The 16,583-nt window shown below is 36.9% G+C and overlaps 1 protein-coding gene across 1 annotated transcript in view; it reads right to left on the bottom strand.

The window, feature by feature from the left end:
- STXBP5L (syntaxin binding protein 5 like) overlaps positions 1-16,583 on the bottom strand; it is a 223,949-nt gene that overhangs the window by 97,950 nt on the left and 109,416 nt on the right. Inside the window, exons 16-18 of the mRNA XM_036351923.1 lie at positions 14,624-14,841; positions 13,287-13,459; positions 9,245-9,370 (exon numbers count right to left, since the gene is read on the bottom strand). Of these exons, the coding sequence (XP_036207816.1) occupies positions 9,245-9,370; positions 13,287-13,459; positions 14,624-14,841 (517 nt within the window). The remainder of the gene's footprint in view (positions 1-9,244; positions 9,371-13,286; positions 13,460-14,623; positions 14,842-16,583) is intronic.

Here is a 16,583-nt window from a genome sequence, read left to right as displayed (position 1 = left end):
AATCTGGATAGTCCCACTCTGACCACTGGGTACACCGGATCTTGGATCTCTAAGGAGGTGCTAATTTAGCCTCTGCCGGAGGCTCCCCCGCAGGAGCTACAGAGAGATCTGCAGATTCCTCTTCTTTGTTTAGGGTTTGGAAGTGCCCAGATTAGGCCCAATTGTGAAGCAATGCAAGCTGCTGTGGGGCCTTGGGCCTTTTTTTTTGGATGTTCTGGGTCTCTCTTACCCAGCTGCAGTTTGTTAGGTAATTTTAGATTGCAAAAGGCCAGGCAATTCATATGCAAAAGCCTCTGCGCACAGCTTGGGCGGGGTGGGGTCTCAGGGAATCAACAGGGCGGAGTAAACAACTATGGCTGATCCTCAGCCCCTGCCCTAAGAGGCCCCGGGTCTCAGTGTCCTGCGGTAATCGCTGTAAGCACCTCTGAGAGAAAGCCGCCCTCAAGTTCCACCCAATGCCAGACAGTCCAGTTTCTCCCCATATGAGTCTGGGTCCCCAGAGACTCACCCAGAACTGAAGTTCAGAGCCATCGGGAGATTGTGACGCTCTCCCGATTGAAAAAGACAACCGTGTCCTCAGTTGCCAGCCCTTTCCACGTGTGCCTCCGTACCTCTGCACTTTACTTCCGCACCTCCTCTGAGTCTCAGTGTGCTTTTCTCTTTCTTTCTACTTGTAGAATTTCCACTCAGACAGCCTTCCTATTGTTCTGGATGATGTCTGTTTTGTCTTTTAGTTGTAGTTTTGAAATGGTTGTGTGAGGCAGCAATTTCAGGTGTTTACCTATGCTGCCATCTTGGTTTCTACTCCACAATAGAGTATTTTGTGGATATGGCTTAAGCAGTACTAGGATGGAATTTTATAGCATTACAGACATATGATAAAAAACAAAAATCTCAAACAATCTAACATTTCACCTTAAAGAATTAGACAATTAACAAAGGAAATAATAAAAATTAGGGCAGAATTAAAGAAGAAAAAGACAATAGAAAAAATTAATGAAACAAACAGCTGGTTCTTTGAAAAAATAAAATTGACAAGCTTCTGGCTCGGCTCACTAAGAAAAAAAAAACAGAAGTTACAATGTTCTGGAATTGGCTCGGAAGAAGGGACAGTTGTACACTCGGAGGTTCAAGAAAGTGAGCCTTTATTCAAAGCCGCGCTGCCAGTTCAGGGGACGCAAAGATCCAGATTCTGAACCACTTAGCCAGTGAGATTTTCTCCGTATATATTTCTGCGTCTCTTGTTTCCTAACTACCAAGCTTCTGTAGGGGACTCACACAGCCCCCCTCGCGTCAGTTAGATGGTTAACTTAGACTGTAGCTAATGTCCATCCTGGATGGCGCCAGTGACCTCCCTCTAACCTGTTACATCCTTGGTTTATGGCCCTTGTAAATTGAAAGTATTTAGGTAAATATGTCTTGCAAGACCAGATAATTAAGGATGGGGCAGTGACTTCCTTATAGGCTATCAGGAATGTGCATTAGGGGTACTGATTAACTTGGTACAGAGTCCGGCTGCTAGTCTCCTACATTCTTTCACAAATGGAGTTACTTATCAGCTAGTAAGAGTGTGCACTAGAAGGCAGGTTACTGGAACAAATTCAGATTGCTAGCCCCCCAAAAATGTCTTATGCTCCCCTTCAACAACAGATACCACATAAATACAAATAAATATAGAACAATAGTATGATAGGCTTAATAACCTAGGAGAAATTAACAAGTTGTTAGAAATTTATAACCTTACTAGACTGAACAATGAAGGACTGGAAAACTTAAATGGACCTATCAATAGTAAGAAAATTGAAACAGTAATAAAACCTCCATGTTAGGTCTGATTAAATATTTGAATAGATACCCTCCTCCTCTCAAAATTGACCTTTAGACCAGCAGGTGTCAACCGATGGTCCACGGACCACTGGTAGCCTGTGAGGTCTGAAAGATTGGTGACCACTGGTTTAAGGAAACCTTTGAAGCAGTGGTCGCCAACCAGTGGTCTGCAGACCAAGGGTGGTCCGTGAGATTTGAAAGGTTGGTGACCACTGCTTTAGACCATTTCACAACCGACATTCCCTTTCATTCGCATTCCACTTGCTAAGACCATTTTCCTTCCCCTCCGACCTTCCCAGGATCTAGACCTACCCTAAGAATTCTCCACCCAGAAAAAGGCCATTTAGAGTCCTTTAAAATTTCTGACTCCCTGTCCCTTAGTGTTGGCAACATTTTGGAGCTCAGCCCAGATGACCTAATCTATATGTATATAAAAGGCTAATATGCTAAGTGTCCGATTGTCTGACCAGTTGTTATGACATGCACTGACCTCCAGGGGGCAGACGCTCAACACAGGAGCTGCCGTGATGTGCACTGGCCATTTAAAGACAAACGGCACTGCGGACCTGGCACCAAAAAAGCAACACTCAGCTTCCCCCAAGTGAGACACAGGCCCCACCACCACACTGGAGAAAGAGCCCACCAAATCGCAGCCAATGCTGCCAAGACCCCATGGCGCAAAATGCGGCCCACAGCCCAGCCCAGCACAAAAACAGTGGCTGTGGGCACTGGGTAATGATGTCACGTAGCAACGCCTGGCTTCCTCTCCCTGACGACTAGCCTCCTTGGAGTTTCTTCAGCCCAGGAACACAACTTGCTTTATAGCCAGGTGCAAACATTTTACACTGTAAACAAATATCTGTGAAGCGTTTTCCCATGCCTCATCTCCTTTGATCCTCACAGAAGTCCTGGAGTAGGTAGATAGGAGACTTGGCAGAATCCTATCTTCTTTTCATTAGCCGGAAAACAGAGATTTAGAAAACTTAGAAATTGACCCAACTGAAAAGAAGAAATGGTGGACCTTGAAAATGACTTCAGGTTTTCTCACTGCGCAGAATATAGTCAAACACTGCTGCAGTTAAATATTTTACCCTTTGTTCTCCCTGCGTGATCTACAATAATAATCTGGTTTGTTTTGATATTTATTGCTGTGTTGCTGACAATTACCTAAAAGAGAAGTTAGGGTGCTTCACTGGGCTGGAAAAAGTTTAGCTAAATCAGAAAGCAGGTCTAATAAAGCAAGTTTATCTATATATATAAAGCTCTAGCGCCAATCGCATGCGTGTGTTTCAATCTGTAATTGTCGACCGTGAATTTGGTTGACACTTCTATTATAGAGAAAGGGCAAATAGCGATATTAAAATATTCTAATTAATTTCCTTTCAATGTGCATGAATCCGGGCACCGGGCCACTAGTAAATTTATAATCCCTTAGCACTTTGGCCTCATGTATTCCTCCTTTGACGACTCTAATGCTCCATAAAAACAAAAGTCCAGGACTATATGGCTTCACTGGTGAATTCCACCAAACATTCAAAGAAGAGGGAATACTTCCTAACTCATTTTAGGAGGCTAACATTACCCTGATACCAAAACTAGACAAAGACACTGCAAAATATACTAGATGTACTGGTTAATAATGTGGATTTTGTAATCAAAGAAAATACTATAATTTCAAGAGAAATATCAAAAGTGCTTTATTCAAAGTAATGTCCTCAGCTAGCCACACATTTCCCCCATCTTTCAGGTAATTTGTGGATACTGTCCCAATAGAACTTTTCTTGTTTTGAGGCAAACCATTCAGAGACCCAATTTTCCACTTCTTCGTACGTTTTGAAGTGCTGCTCAGAAAGTGTGTGTGCCATCGATGGGAACAAGTGGTAATTTGAAGGAGTAAGGTCTGGTGAATATGGTGGGTGGGTTAATACTTCCCAGGCAAGATCTTTTAACGTGTCTTTAACTGGTTATGAAGTGTGTGATGGTGTGTTATCATGAAGCAAAATTACTTTGCCATGTCTTCTGGCCCATTCTGATCAAAACATGGTTCAAATTAATTATTTGTTGTCAGTAGCGATCAGTATTAACAGTTTCACCTGGTTATAGAAGCTCATAATACACCTCACCTTCCTGATCCCACCAAATGCAGAGTACTGTCTTCTTTTCGAAGCGATTTGGCCTTGCAGTCGATGTTGATGGTTGACCTGGATCAAACCATGATTTTGTGCATTTGGAATTGTCAAAATAAATCCACTTTTCATCGCCAGTCACAATTTGATGCAAAAAAGACTCTTTTTCATGCCGTTGAAGCAACATTTTACTGATGACTTTTTGGTTTTCCATTTGTCTTTCATTCATTTGATGTGCCACCCATTTTTCTTCCTTTAAAATCTTTCGCATTGCTTGTAAACGATTGGAAATTGTTTGCTGAGCAATGTTAAACCTTTCTGCAAGTTGTTTTTGAGTTTGACATGTATCTTCACCAATAATTGTTGGTCTTCAAACTTTTTCAGTTGACCTAGACATTCTTTGTCTTTCACATAGAAATCATCAATTTTAAAGCATTTAAACCAGCATTCACAAGTATCTTGAGATGGAGCATGTTCACCATAAGCATCCCAAAGTATACGGTAACTTTCAGCAGCACTTTTCTTCAAAATAATGAATTTAAACTTCCTGCACATGCTTTTTTGGCATGAAATTTGACATTTTTAAGCATAAAAATATCTATGATGTTAACAACTTCAGAAAATTTGACATATGAAATTATGAAGCTTGCTGTCAATACAACAAAATAGCATACATATCAAATCACATATAAATCAACATATGTGTAACTTCATCTATTGAAAAAAATCCGCATTATTAACTGGTACACCTGGTAATTCTGGTAAACATATATGCACCCAATATAGGAGGACCCAAATACATAAAAAAACCCCAAAAAACTGCTGGAGGATATCAAGGGAGATACTGACAGCAATACAGTCAGAGTAGGGGACTATAATACCCCACTAACACCACTGTATAAATCCTCTAAACAAAAAATCAGTAAAGAAACATCAATACTAAATGACTCACTAGAGCAGATGGAATTAATTGACATCTTCAAAACATTTCACCCCAAAGCCACAGGATATACATTCTTTTCAAGTGCACCTGGGTCATTTTCAAAGATAAACAAAATATTGGGACAAGGCAAAGTCTCTTCAAATTCAGGAAGATAGAAATCAATTAAGCATCTTCTCAAATCACAATGGCATAAAATTAGAAATCAACTTCAATAAAAACAATGAGAAAAAAATCAAATGCCTGGAGGCTAAATAGCATGCCATTAAACAATGATTGGGTTACCAAAGAGATCAAAGAAGAAATAAAAAGCATCCTGGAAACAAATGACAATGAAAACATAACAATCCAAAAATCTATGGGACACAGTGAAAGCAGTCTTGAGAGGGAAGTTCATAGCTCTACAGGCCTACCTCAAAAAACAAGAAAAAAATGGTAATAAATTATCTAACCCTACAACTCAAAATAATTAGAGAGCAACAAAAATGCCCAGCATAAGCAGAAGGAAGGAAATAATAAAGATCAGGACGGAAATAAATGACATAGAGACCAAAAAAAAGAACAACACAAAAGATCAACAAAACCAAGAGCTGGTTCGTTGAAAGGATAAAAACGATTGATGAACCTCTAGCCAAGGCTCACCAAGAAGCAAAGACAGAGGACCCAAATAAACAAAATCAAAAATGAAAGAGATGAAGTAACAACTGATCCCACAGAAATACAAAGGATTATGAAAAAATACTAGGAACAACTCTATTCCAACAAAATGCACAACCTAGATGAAATGGACATATTCTTAGAAAAATACAAGCTCCCAAAAATCAATCAGGAAGAATCAAAAAACCTGAATAGGTCAATAACTACTGAAGAAATTGAAGCAGTGATCAAAAATCTTCCAGCAAACAAAAGCCCTTGTCCAGACGGCTTTGCAGGGAAGTTCTAACAAGCATTCAAAGAAGAACTAAAACCTATCCTCCTCAGACTATTCCAAAAAATTTCAAGAAGAAAGCACACTTCCAAGCTCTTTCTATGAAGCCAGCATTACCCTATTTTCAAAACCAGATAAATACACCACAAAGAAAGAGAACTACAGGCCAATATCCTTGATGAGCATAAATGCTAAAATCCTCAACAAAATTCTAGCAAATCAGATTCTGCATTACATTAGAAAGATAATACACCATGACCAAGTGGGATTTATTCTGGGGATGCAAGAATGGTACAATATTCGCAATTAATAAATGTGATACATCACATAAACATATTGAGAGACAAAAATCACATAATCATATCAGTCAATGTAGAAAAAGCATTTGACAAAATACAACAGCCTTTCTTTTTTTAATATATATTTTTATTGATTTTAGAGAAGGGAGAGGGAGAGATAGATAGAAACATCAATGATGAGAGAGAGTCATTGACTGGCCGCCTCCTACACATTCCCTACTGGGGAATGAGCCTGCAACCCAGGCATGTGCCCTTGACCGGTATTGAACCTGGGATCCTTCAGTCTTCAGGCTGAAGCTCTATCCACTGAGCCAAATCAGCTAAGGCCCAACACCCTTTCTTGATAAAAACTCTCAGCCAAGTGGGAATAGAGGGATTATACCTCAACATAATAAAAGCCATATATGACAAACCCACAACCAACATCATACTCAGTGGGAAAAAAACTAAACTCATTTCCCCTAAGAACGGCAACAAACAGGGATGCCCACTTTCACCGCTCCTGTTTGATATAGTACTGGAAGTGCTAGCCATAGTGATAAGACAAGAAGAAGAAATAAAAGGTATCCAAATTGGAAAAGAAGAAGTAAAACTGTACTTATTTGTAGATGACATGATACTATACATAGAAAACCCCAAAAACTTCATGAAAAAACTATTACACCTAATAAATAAATTCGGCAATGTAGCAGGATACAAAATTAACACCCAGAAATCTATGGCCTTTTTATACACCAATAATGAATTCACAGAAAGAGAAATGAAAAAACAAACAATCCCATTTACCATTGCACCAAAAAAATTAAGATACCAATGAATAAACTAAAGAGGTAAAATACCTGTACTTGGAAAACTACAGGACATTGAAAAAAGAGATAAAGGAAGACATAAACAAATGGGAGAACATATCATGTTCATGGACTGGTAGAATCAACATTAAAATGTCCGTATTACCCAAAGCAATCTATAAATTCAATGCAATCCATAAATTCAATGCAATCCCCATTAAAATACCAATGGCATATTTCAAATATCTAGAACAAACTCTTCAAAAATTCATCTGGAATAAAAAAAGACCCCTGAGAAAGAAGAACAAAGTTGGAGGGGTCACAATACCAGATATCAAGCTATATTACCAAGTCATCGTTCTCAAAACTGCCCAGTACTGGCACAAGAACAGACATATAGACCAATGGAATAGAACAGAGAACCCAGAAATTGACCCAAGCCATTATGCTCAATTAATATTTGACAAAGGACGCAAGAGCATAGAATGGAGTCAAGACAGTCTCTTCAATAAATGGTGCTGGGAAATTTGGTCAGATGCATGCAAAAAAATGAAACTAAATCACCAACTTACACCATACACAATACCAAACTCAAAATGGCCAAAGGACTTAAATGTAAGATGGGAAACCATAAAAATCCTATAAGACTCCATAGGCAGCAAAATAGCAGACATATGTCATAACAATATCTTTACTGACACAGCTCCTAGGGCAATGGAGACTAAGGAGAAAATAAACAAATGGGACTACATCAAAATAAAAAGCTTCTGCACAGCAAAAGAAACCATCAACAAAATAAGAAAGCCCACTGCATGGGAGAACATATTTGCCAATGTTATCTCCCATAAGGGTTTAATCTCCAAAATTTACAGGGAACTCATAACAAAAGATAAACAATCCAATCAAAAAATGGGCAAAGGACCTAATTAGACATTTTTGAAAGAGGACATACAGAAGGCCAAGAGACATACGAAAACATGCTCAAAGTCACTAATCATATGAGAGATGCAAATCAAAATGACAATGAGGTATCATCTCACACTTGTCAGAATGGATATCATCAACAAATCAACAAATGGTAAGTGCTGAGGAAGATGTGTATAAAAAGGAACCCTCATTCACTGCTGGCGGGAATGCAGATGGTGCAGCCACTGTGGAAAACAGTATGGAGTTCCCTCAAAATATTAAAAATGGAACTCCTATTTGACCGAGTAATCCACTTCTAGGACTATATCCCAAGAAACCAGAAACAGCAATCAAAAAGGATATATGCACCCCTATGTTCATAGCAGCACAATTTACAATAGCTAAGATTTGCAAACAGCCTAAGCACCCATCAGCAGATGAGTGGATTAAAAAATGGTGGTACATCTACACAATGGAATATTATGCCGCTATAAAAAAGAAGGAACTTTTATCATTTGCAACAGCATGGATGAAACTGGAGAGCATTATGCTAAGTGAAATAAGCCAGTCGGAGAAAGAGAAATATCACCTGATCTCATTCATATGTGGGATATAATGATCAACATAATTTGATGAACAAGAATAGATCCAGAGACAAATGGCAGGGGAAGGGGCGGTTAGAGAGCAACCAAAGGATTTGTATGCATGCATATTAGCATAACCAATGGACACAGACACTGGGGCGATGAGGGTTTGCCTGGGGTGGGAATGGCTAGGGGTGGGGTTCAATCAGGGAAAAAGACATATGTAAAACTTTAGACAATATATAAATAAAAAAATAAAAAACACAAGGAGAAAAATAATAAAATATACATACAAATCCAAGAGAAAGAAGTATACAAACAAAAGTATAAGTGTAATAACATCCTAACAACTTCCTAACAACATTAATAATGAAAATACCACAAATTTGACATCACTAATAATCACATTTCATATTTAAACTAGAGGCCCAGTGCACGAATTCATGCAGGGTGGTATCTGGCTGGCCGGCACCGATTTTGGGCCCATTGGGCTGGGCTGGTGGTGGGTGGGTGGTTGGCCAGCTGGCCCCACCCCTGATAGGGGTGTTGGGGGCTGATTGGGGCCTGAGCCGGCCAGGCTGATCAGGACCCAGATCATACTGGTTAGCTTCCGCAGTACACTTCATAGCCACCAACTGTTCCAGTTGTTCTGCTGTTCCAGTCACTGGGCTTTTATATATATATAGATTAGTATTTTTCTTATACCATGTTTTATCTAAGAAAAATCCAAGTAAGGATTTTCTTTCCATCTTTAGAACTCCACTTAAGTATTTAAAAGGAAATATCTAAATATATCAAACATATTAGATAAATAACACAAATTAGAAAGAATGTTTAGCTACTCACATTCCATATGCTGAGCTTACAGCAAGACTAGTAATCTGTTGGGGGGGTTCACCATCCACCCACACCAACTGAATAACAAGTTCTGCTTGATAACCTGGTGGCATCCGCACTGGCCGTGTCTTAACACTAGAAAAAAAAAAGAGAGAGAGAGAGAGAGAAAGTAGTTCTATTAATACAGTTTAAATAAGTATGTTCATGCTTATCTTCATAATTTACATAGAATATTCCTACAGAAATAGACAACAGCATTAAGGGTAGTATGCAACTGGACAATGTCTTCTAGCTTTCTCAAAATAAAAGCCACCTGTGACGGCTTAGTTTTCCTTTAAGTAGCTGTTCAGTCAGGTCTGTAGCTTCAACTGGTCTTTTTTACTTCCTTTTTTTCTTCTGAGAATAGTATTTTTAATTATTTTATTATTTACTAGAGGCCCGGTGCATGAAATTTGTGCACTCTGAGGGGTCCCTCAGCCCAGCCTGCACCCTCTTGCAGCCCAGGAGCCCTCAGGGGATATCTGACTGACAGTTAGTTGGACATCCTTAGCGCTGCCGCTGCCGTAGAGGCGGGAGAGGTTCCCACCACTGCAACTGCACTCGCCAGCCATGAGCACAGCTTCTGGCTGAGTGGCGCTCCCCCTGTGGGAGCGCAATGACCACCAGAGGGCTGCTCCTGCGTTGCGCATCTGTCCCCTGGTGATCATTGTGCATTATAGATGCCAGTCATTCCGCCGTTTGGTCGATTTGCATATTAGCCTTTTATCATACAGGATTTTCCTTATGAAATATTTGTTACACATTTTAAGTTATAAAGCATAAAAATAAAAAAGAATAACCAATAATCTACCACTCAACATAAGATTTCAACATATCCAAAACCTTAATTCCTGCTCTTTCCTACTAAACTGGCTCCACCTGCACTCTTCTCTATTCCAGTTGATAGCAACTCTTATCCTTGTAGTTATCTAGTTAAAAACAACAAACAAAAAACCTTTAAAATCACTCTTGACTAATATCCTTCTCTCATACCTCAATCCCAATCCATTTTTAAATGCTGATGGTGTTATTTTAAAAATGTATTTGGAATATGACCCCTTTTTACTTCTCTACTGCTACTATCCTAGTTACAGTTGACAAATAAAAATACTGGATATCCATTAAAGCCTTAATTTCAAATAACAATAGGTTTTGCGCTGTTGGGTTTTTTTGGGTTTTTTTTACTGTATGTCCCATGCAATATTTGAGATATACTGAAACTAAAAAATGTTCATTGTTTATCTGAAATTCATATTTAAATGGGCATTCTGTATTTTTTATTGCCAAATCTGCAAGCCCTCAACATTAAGTCTAGTTAGTTACAAACAACCTTCTTACTGGTCTCCTGACTTCTATTCTTATCTTCCATCTCAAAATTGATTTTCAACATAGCCATCAAAGTGATTAATTTAAAAGTTAGATCTGATCATGTCATTTCTCTCTTCAAAACCCTATGACTCCCCATTTTATAGGAATAAAAGCCAACTCCATTACAATTGCTCTCTATTGCCTATCTGACTTCATCTCCTACTGCCCTCTCTGCTAACATTGTTCCCTTTGTTCTAGCTACACTGGCCTTATATGCAGGCACTTTAAGGCCATTTCTCTAGCTCCATGGTCGGCAAACTGCGGCTCGCGAGCCACATGCGGCTCTTTGGCCCCTTGAGTGTGGCTCTTCCTAAGCCTTAGGAGCACCCTAATTAAGTTAATAACAATGTACCTACCTATATAGTTTAAGTTTAAAAAATCTGGCCCTCAAAAGAAATTTTAATCGTTGTACTATTGATGTTTGGCTCTGTTGACTAATGAGTTTGCCGACCACTGTTAGCTGTTCCACTTGCCTGGAACACTCTTCCACCTTGTCTTCTTCAGCCAACTCTCTCATCTACTTTTCATTTAAATCTCATCCTCTTAGTGAGAGGCCTAGGATGACTACCCATTTTACACATTAGGAAGCACAAAGGCAAAAAAATTTAAAAATAACTAATTCACAAATATGTGTATATTGATAAGAATTGTAACGTTGTTAAAAATTAAGTGTTGTTTGTTGAAATGCTTATTTATCAGCTAATGTATATGGTAATCTAATCCACCAAAGAAAAAGTGATTTAGGGATAGATGCCAACATATAATTTATCATAGATTATATGCAATTAAAAAACCATGTGTAATAAATATAATGTAATTCATAGGACAGTATTCTTAGATCAGTTCTGCTGCCTGGTTCCTAAGACCTTATTTATATACATTATATAGGACTGCACTTTTTTTTTCACTTTGGTTCTCTTGATTATCCTCAAAACTGTATTACTTCAAGTCCACATTAAATTCTTTTATTATGCTTCCATACTGTTAATGCTTACATCATCTTTCCTACAAAATTTTTGTTGTTTTCGCTCTTATCCCTACCTTAATTTTTTAAAATTTTATATAAAAGTATTTAAATCATTGGAGGACCCACACTTAATGATGGGTCTTGTTAGTTAATAAACAAATCAGTCTACATTGCTTTCTTGAGCTTTATTGAGTTTTTTCTTCTCTTTTCAGATTTCATTTTAATAGAAAATGAAAAAAGAAAATCAAGTAAATGAACCAAAGTGCTATGAGGGGAAAACTGAATTTATTATGAATGTTTTCCATTTGCTAAAATTTTATGTTGTTTCCTCTGTGCAGATTTTTCCTCCCGTAATTCCTGTTTATATTTCCTTTTTGTACTTCGCAAGAAAAAATTTTGGAGGAAAAACAATAATTATAAAAGTATAGAAACTTCTAATGTGTGGTAAACTAATTTTGCTTCTGAAATCTTATCTTTAAATTTTCCATAAGTATTTTTATAAGAAACTAGTGCCCCAATGCACAGGTTCATGCACATTGAAAGGTAATTAATTAGAAGGTGGCTGGGGGGGGGGGGGGGGGGGACTGGGCAAGACAGGCCGGACATGCCCTGGACCCAACCTCCCGTGGTCCCTCCCTGGCCGCCGCCCCTGGGGCAGCATCTGTGGAGTGAGCGGGGTCCCTTTGGCAGGTGGGGTCACTCAGCCTGGCCTGCAGGGATCAGGCCAAAACTGGCTCTCTGACATCCCCCAAGGGGTCCCAGATTGCGAGAGAGCAGTTCTCAGGTGACGCACCCCGGAATCGGGCTCCCTCCTCTCTGGTTCTGGGTGTGTCACCCATGAACCACGGCTGCCAAGTCACCACAGCTCAGCAGCTCCTGCGTTGAGCATCTGCCCCCTGGTGGTCATTGTGCATCATAGCTACCAGTCGGATGGTCCAATGGTCAGACAGTCACTTAGGCTTTTATATATATAGATGAGGAAGCTAGTTCTCTAAAGTTCCTTTAGTAGCAGATTCGGGTATCTTCATATGATGCTTAAAGAAACTCTTTGCTTAGGCTCAATACTCCAATTAGCTAATGCAGAAAACATTTGGTTTAATGAAGAAGCAGTGAGTAGTAATTTAAGGAAACTGCATTCTTTTATATCTGACTACTAAAAAGCATAAAAGCAATTAAGATAAATATTTCTATGGGCTTGACTAACTAAGTTTTCTTTGATTATGACACTAAACTTTGTTTAGATATACTGAGAAAACATAGTTTACTGTCAAATAGCATCAGTTAGAAAAGAGAAAGACATACAGTATTCTACCAATCACAAGAGAGAAAATCTTTTTTCTAACACAGTATTCTTATAGTAGGTAGTAAACTTGGTTTCTTTCCCTTCCTGTGACATACTTTTCAGGGCCATGTTTGTGCCCTGACAAAGTTTTCCCATTCTATCAAAACCATGTTTTCTTTAGGGTCCTTCTGGGAAGGAAATATATGAACTAGTAACTGAAGGATGAAAATACTATGTCCTCTTCAGGGATATTCAAAGACAAGACCAGAGTATCCTCTGGGGACTGTAGATCACTTGACAACAACTTAATAGAAGAATGATTTTATTTGGCACAGTTTTAAAGAATTATATGATTCATATGTAAAATTGTTTTAAAATTTGGTAGCAACTCTTACTTGAGACATGGGATACTGTCCTTTGTTACTCCTTCACTAGCCACAGTGTTAGTGCTCCCGGAAAGACTCCTTGAAGAAGGAAGCTGAGATGAAAGATCTGGAAATGGAGGACTTGTTTCTGGTTCCGGGGTAATAATATCTTCAACATCATACTGAAGTCGTACCTCTAATGACTTTTAAAAAAACAAATTTAAATTAATTTGTCATGATAATAAATAATCACATTAAAATAGCTATAATTTTTGGTAAGCATTCATTATTTTTTCTGATGGATAAATTTAATTTCAATTTATAGTAAAGCTGAGATATTCCAAACTGAATTAAACAGTGAATTATATGAAATAAATGGCATCCACAAAAAAATTTAAAATACTTTTTCATTCTTCAGAATTGTAAAAAAAATACATGAGTGGAGATACATTTTTATATAATAAATATTCCTTAAGATAAAGTATAAATTACAATTCTTTATATGATCAAATAAATGTAAAAATTCATTTTTATGCCAGAGAAAAAGATTGAAATGGATGTGTGTAGATGTGTGTTTACAAACTGTTATTTGTACAAGGCTTTTTGCTTTAAAAAAAAAAAAAAAAAAGCTTCCTTCAATTTTTATTTTAACTCAATAAAAATTTTCCAAAATAAATTCCATTTTTCTATTTGTTTCATTAGCTTTGCTCTTCCTTATTTAATTTCATTAGCATGGTCAGAGTTGCTTAATGAAAATCATGATAATTTATATTAAAATAAAAATGTGATCCAAAAACATTTTTAAATTAAAAATGTTTTAAAATTAAGTACTTTATTATTGCATTTAATGCTTTATTAAAATTGATTTTATAACAAACATTTTCTTTACCATGTAAAAATCAGCATTTTTGAGAATGAAAATAACTGTTTACACAAATGTCATTACGGCATGGTGAATATTGCAAAATGATTGTCATAATTATCTTAAAACTATAAAAAACCTCTAGTGAGAGCTCTAATTCCAAATCATAATCAATTAAGTGACAAAAAGGACAAGTTAACTTTAAAAAAATTAAAGGTATAGAATGCATTCATTTGACATACATAAAATCAGTAACAATCTGCATAAAACCTGTAGGCATAATTCATCCTATTTAATAATGCCAAGATTTTATAAAGAATTGTTTTTGTCATTTTAAGCCAAACTTTTAAAATATACTATGCAAAAAGAATAATTAAAAATCCTATGAACTGGATTATTGGCCACATACTGCAGTCTTAGTGGCTTAAAACCATACCAATTACTAACCAAAATCTATGATAATTTCTTTCTTTTAATTGTGAAAGTTAAATTTTCAATGACTTACCACTATTTCTGTTGTAATTTCATGTCTGCTGAATTTATAAATTATTACATATGCAGAGACTCCTGAAACACAGAATATTCTGCTCTCTGGACACCAGTAAATCATCTGAATGGCATATGGATCTTCCTCTACAATTTCACATGTTTGTTTTCCGTCTCCTATTTTCTGTTTTTCAAACACTTTTGAAGTTTTTAGCTTGTACAGCATCTGTAGAGTTACTATAAGATATTGAAGCATAATTACCTTCTAATTTAAACTTAATTCTTAAATGTTGTTGAAGTTTTTTTCAATATATTTGTTAAATAACAAAAGTAAAATGCAAATAGACAAAATAAATTAAGTTTTAACTAGTAAGTATTCAATGTCATGCTCTCTTACCAGTACAGTTTAGCTGAAGGGAGACTACAGGGAAAAAATAAGCATGTACTGAACATATACTATATAACAACAAATATGTAGGTCCTTTGTATGCATTGACTCATGTTATCCTCAGAAAAACGCCCCATTAAGTGAGTATTTTTATCCTCATGTATTTGACAAAAATGTCAGAGTTCAGAAAGTTTACAATGGAAATACCAAATCTAATTCTCCTAAGGGAGATCCCCCCTCAATTCTTTTTTACAATTTTCCCCTTTGATGAGAGGCTGGTGCTATTCTTAGAGGTTTTACACCTCTCAGCAACTCTTTAGACACTCCTTCAGATGAGAAACTTTGTAATATTCCAGCAATACTGGAAATCCAATAATTTGTGATTATTTTAGAAAGAATCTTTTCTGAATGGCTCATTGTTAGGAAAGGGTAAGTTATAATATTAAGAAATTTGGGATTTGTGAATTTTCAGAAATTTTATTTCGGGAAATATTTTTTCAATTTCAGACCATGATGATGCCTCCTCAATAAGAAAGCTCTAATTCTACAAAGGTTCTCTGAGAATTCTAAAAATCTAGGAGTTATGCCAAAGGTGTATAATCTGAACCTAATCAGTTGAACTCTAATTGAAGATTTTACAAAATAACTGGCTTGAACTCCTCACAAATGTCATTTTCACAAAATAAAGACTTGGGAACCATACCAGATTCAAGAAAGCTCAAACAATATAACTAAATGCCATCATTGATCCTAGATTTTCATTTTTTATAAAAGATATTATTGGGAAAATTGGCAAAAACTGAGTAAGATCTGGAGGTTAAATAACAGTATTATATAAATGTTAATTTCCTGATTTTAATAACTATAATTATGTAAAAAAATGATTGTATTTGTAGGAAATACACACTGAAGTATTTAAGGGCATTTAGTGTCAGTGGAGCATTTTATCTTCATCTTACTCTTAAGTGTTTACAAAAAGTTATGTCTGTACATATTTACTAGTACATATGTATGTGTGTGTGAATATAGAAAGGAGCGAGAGAGAGAGAGAGAGAGAGTAAGGAGTCGGGCGCCAGGGAAGAGCACGTGCATGCTCACAAACATAGGAGAAATGTATTCATTGACATTTTGGAATTGGGATGAAGGCTGTACAACACTTCATACTATTTTTTCTTTTTGCAATTTTTTTGGTAAGCCTGAAATTATGTAAAACTAAAATAGTTTTCAAAATAGGAAAGGCATTAATATTAGGTGCTATATCCTTGACTTTAGGTCAGAGGAATTATCACTCATGATTATTTTATGTAACATGGCAATAGTAAAAGGATATTGCAGACATAATTAAGGCACCTAATTAGTTAACTGACTTAATCAACAGAGATTGTCCTTGATGGGACTGACATACTTAGGTGCGGCCTTTAAAAGAGAGACCCCCTGAGATTAGAAAGATACTCCTTTGCTGGCCTTGAAGAAACAATTAATCATGAGTTCTAAAGTTGTAAGGAAATAAATTCCGCCAACATCCGCATGAGTTTGGAAGATCCTGAACCTCAGATGAAATTGCAACCCTAGCTAATACCTTGATTGCAGT

This window comes from Myotis myotis, unplaced genomic scaffold (genome assembly GCF_014108235.1).
Source record: "Myotis myotis isolate mMyoMyo1 unplaced genomic scaffold, mMyoMyo1.p scaffold_m19_p_2, whole genome shotgun sequence".
Lineage (NCBI taxonomy): Eukaryota > Metazoa > Chordata > Mammalia > Chiroptera > Vespertilionidae > Myotis > Myotis myotis.
The sequence above is the reverse complement of the archived record's forward strand: the minus strand, read 5'-3'. Positions and strand labels throughout refer to the sequence as shown.